Below are 4602 nucleotides of genomic sequence, written 5' to 3'. Positions count from 1 at the left end.
TAGTATTTTACTCCAATTATAAACTTTGAGGCTACCTGCAAAAGAGAGTGGAGCTCATCATGTGTAGGGGAGTATGCATTAGTTATAGGTTGAGTTGAGATAAAAAGTGTGTGTGTGTGTGTGTGTGTGTGTGTGTGTGTGTGTGTGTGTGCGCGCACGCGTGCGCATGCACACATGCACGCACATGCAGTGTGGTGTGGTTTGTCTATTATAGTACACCATCTTATATTACGAATATAAATACATGTTATGTGGTGTGGTGTGGCTATGGTAGTACACCGTCTTATATTGGAATAATAAATACTAGAATACTGTAGTGTGCATGTAGTATATTGGAATGGTGTGTCCAATGTGGTGTGGTGTGGTGTGGGGTGGGGTGTGTGTGTGTATGCACATATGTCTGTGGTGTGGGGTGTGTGCACGTATGTTTGTGGTGTGTGTGCATGCATGCACACAATGTAGTGTTGTAAGATACATCTTCCCTTATCCTAATGTAATTGAGATATTACTTTTTAAGGTATATTTTCTAGTGAGAAAATATGATTCTTTTAAATAAGGTGTGTATTTAATGGGAGAGGCTTAAAAGTCTGAGTGATTGAAAAACTAGAAGAAATAAAATTTAAGATTAATGGCTAAGTTGCCATGTGCATAAATTAACTAGGGTTTTCCCATGTGCAGATGTGTACATATATACCGCCTTGCACATTGGAGTTACAAAGAGAAAAAACATACATAAACTTTTTAGAAATGAAATAAATGAGTCAAGTTTTTTTGAAACTTGATGTATGAGTGCATAAATGTGGGAGTTAACTTGATGTAAATGCATAACTGTGCATAAATGTGAGAGTTAACTAGATGTATGAGTGGACACATATGGGAGTGCTGAGTGCATGGAAACTGAGTGGATGCATGAAGTCTAAGGTTGAGATGCATGGAATATTGTGGGCTGCTACTACCAACCTTTATACCATCTTAGGTGCTCCAAGTTTTATAGAGTGAATACAACGAAGAGGTATTGAAGTGCAAAGCTTTGAGTAAATATCTTCATGAGAAATGCTTATTAGCACATCCAAGCGTATCCCTCTTTTGTTTTTATAGGAATAATCCACAGAAAATCATGTCTAGACATTACTACTATGCTAGAGAATTCTCTCCAAACATCACTAGTACATCAGTGCTTTATCCCTTTTTGTTTTTTGTAGTATTACCATGGATTTTAAAATGGAAAGTATACAAGGTACCTTGCCTTTTAAAAAAACCCATTATTCAACAAAATGCACGTGGTTAGGTTAGAATGAGCTTTCAAGGCTTTATATTTCAGCTAGGGTACATCATTGAGCAGTGGTACAAGCCTTGAGAGATTAATAGATAACTCTAGTCGTGCATAAATGTGGAAGTTAACTTGATGTATGAGTGGATGCATATGGGAGTGGTTGAATGCACGGAAAATGAGTGGATGAATGAACTCTAAGGTTGCGTTTCATGGAATATTGTGGGCTACTACCAACCTTTATACCATGTTAGATGTTGCAAGTTTTCCAGAGTGAAAACAACGAAGAGCTATTGAAGTGCAAAGCTCTGAGTATATCTCTTTGTGATCAAGACATCTTAAGAAATGCTAACAAGGCATTATTAGTACATGAAAGCTTATCCCTCTTTTGTTTTTATAGTAATAACCCGTAGAAAATCCTTTCCAGACATCACTACTATGTTAGAGACATCTTAAGAAATGCTAACAAGACATTATTATTATTACATCAAAGCATATTTCTCTTTTTTTATATATAGTAATAAGCCACAGAATATCCTTTCCAAACATTACTACTATGTTAGAGAATCCTCTTCAAACATTACTAGTACATCAGAGCTTTATCCCCTTTTCTATTCTGAGTATTAATAACCTTGGATTTTAAAATGGAAAGTATACAAGGTACCTTGCCTTCAACAAAATCCGCGTGGTTAGGTTAGAATGAGTTTTCAAGCCTTCATATTTAAGGTAGGCTACATCATTGAGAGAGGTGGGACAAGCATAGCTCCTTCTTTGCTTCCTCGTGTAAGGATGGCAGGGCTTCTTGGTTCCTTGGTTTCTCACAAAGAGCTCTCATTTGCATTCCCTGAAGACTCGCGGCTCACCCTGTTGCTAGTAGTAGCTTATGTTGGTTTTGTTATCGCTTGGCTAAGCTGGGGAGGGCGGCTGAGCGGGGGCGGCGCGGCGCGGCTACCTCCGGGGCCTTGGGCTTGGCCAATAATCGACCACTTGCAGTTGCTGGGGGAGCTTCCGCACCAATCCCTCAGCAGGCTCGTAAACATACACGGGCCCTTGTGATGTCTTTGAGATTAGGCTCGATCGTCCCTGGCCGTGGTGGCGTCGTCACCGGAGATGGCGAAGCACGTCTTGCAAACGCATGGCCAAGACTTCGCATCTCGCCCACATTAACTTTACTCCCCAAGAACCTCTCTCGTGTGCGCATGCACGCATATAAGTATGATCAATATCGGTGCACTCCCTTATGGGAAAGATTCTTCTCGTCCTTCCAAACCAAGGTGTAAAACAAAACTTTTTTTGTTTTGTTTTATGAGTCGTGGTTTACATGGCACAAAATGTGTCTCGTAAACTCTTAAGGAGAACTCTTTTATCACACTAGTTTCATCTCTTTGCTCACACTAGTGAGACTTATCTACTCCCGTAATTTGTGACGAGAACGCTTTTGTCACTACATCTCTCTGCTCATACTCGTGAGACTTATCTACTCCCCTAAGGTAACACTGTGGAAGACCTAGCATTGTAAATGAGTAAAACTCCTAAAACCCGACGGGATTCCGAAAACAAATTGCAGCTCTGAACGTAATGTGTATGTGTTGTTTGTTTAAAAACTATCCAAGCACACAATTGCGATTCTTTCAACAAGCACTAGTATGGCATAGGTTTTGTTAAGCTTTATGCTTGTTGTCCTTGAACAAGATATGTTTGTAGCAGGGACTGACACATCGTCAATCACGGTTGAGTGGGGGCTTGCACAGCTACTTGCAAATCCAATGACCATGAAGAAAGTGCAAGATGAACTGGATCTCATAGTGGGCAAAGAACACCTTGTTCAAGAGTCAGACATCCCTCAGCTTTCTTACTTGCAGGCAATCGTAAAAGAGACCATGAGATTGCACCCCACTGGACCTCTCGTGGTGCCATATGAATCCATCCAACCATGCCATATCTTGAGCTACTTCATCCCTACCAAAACTTGTGCATACATTAATGTTTGGGCAATAGGTAGAGACTCTTAACACATGGGAGCAGCCTCTAACATTTCTACCAGAGAGGTTCTTGGGGAGTAAAGTTAATGTACAAGGCCAACACTTTGAGCTTTTGCCATTTGGCTTTGGAAAAAGAGGTTGCCCCGGGTGGCAATTGGGTTTACTCACTGTGTAGTTGATGCTCACACGCTTACTTCAATGCTTTGATTGGCAACTTCCAACATTAATTGCTGAGAAAGTGAATATGACTGAAAAGTTTGGCTTTGGCTATGATGATGGCACACCCCTTGCCACTATAGCTACACCAAGGTTGCCTATATGCCTCTACAAAGGTTAATAACCAACAACAATTGCGTAGAAGTGTATCACCTCACAAAAATAACCAACAACAGTTGCGTAGAAGTGTATCACCTCACAAAAATAAGCAAGGAGCTCCCTTGCCTATTGACATCCCCAAAATTCGATAAACAACTAAGTACCACACCACACACATTTGGAATTGTACCATGAAAAATAGAAGCTAAGCTCCCCAAGTAATATAACCTTTGTTTATATCTCTTAAAATCGCTTGTTTTCATCATATACTGTATTTTTTAAGAGCACCAATTTTTAAAATGGCAAAGCTTCCAAGTGAAAATCTGACCCATTTTATTTATTTATACCAACTGGACACATTCAAGAAGTTCCATTGCTTTTCACCATCATGTGTAAGAAGTTATCTCACATTTATATAAATCAAACCTAAGCCATTTTTGTTAGCATGCTCAAAGCAAACCTCACTTGAAAATTGCAATTCATTTTATATGGGCTTGCTTTTGGTCATTAACTTTCTTTGCTTAAAGTCTTTACTTTTCTTCCAAATGCTTCTCCATCATTTGTAAATGAGCTTCTTGTTGTTTCATCGTAGGTTGCATTATTTGTGTCATCACTAGAAAATTAAACGCAATGGCCAAAATTGACAACATCTAGAAATGGGGAGTTAGGAGTGGTATTCTAGCGGTTAGAACATCACTTGTCTCTCCACCTCCTCTAAAGGTCTCACCATAAGAATTGTGTGTTTGATCGACTTTTTCACTTAATGACATGCCCCTACTATGGCTAAAAAAACAAAATAAATGTACGATATCTCTTCATGTTTTATAAATTTGTGTTCATTCTTTGGATGAGGAGTGTGGGTCTGACCAAAAACATTGGGAACTAGGTATTAAGAGTGTTGTTGTCATGGAGAGAACATTATTAGTCTTCCACCTCATATAAAAGTCTTCTCAGTGGTGTGAGTGTGGACCTAACCAAAAAACATTGGTAACTCGGTGATGTGAGTGTTGTCGTATAGGAAAGAACATTATAAGT

The 4602-nt window shown here is 39.5% G+C and overlaps 1 protein-coding gene across 1 annotated transcript; it reads left to right on the top strand.

Moving 5' to 3' along the window:
• The first annotated feature begins 2059 nt into the window (after positions 1-2059).
• LOC147618401 (cytochrome P450 76T24-like) lies at positions 2060-3589 on the top strand. Its single transcript, XM_086775244.1, has 3 exons — positions 2060-2302; positions 3022-3132; positions 3428-3589. The coding sequence occupies exons 1-3, from the start codon at positions 2060-2062 to the stop codon at positions 3587-3589; spliced, it is 516 nt and encodes a 171-aa protein (XP_086631370.1).
• Positions 3590-4602: the final 1013 nt, after the last annotated feature.

The sequence above is a fragment of the Cibotium barometz genome, chromosome 35 (assembly GCF_041138505.1).
Source record: "Cibotium barometz isolate CiBa-2024 chromosome 35, ASM4113850v1, whole genome shotgun sequence".
Taxonomy (NCBI): domain Eukaryota; kingdom Viridiplantae; phylum Streptophyta; class Polypodiopsida; order Cyatheales; family Cibotiaceae; genus Cibotium; species Cibotium barometz.
The sequence above is the reverse complement of the archived record's forward strand: the minus strand, read 5'-3'. Positions and strand labels throughout refer to the sequence as shown.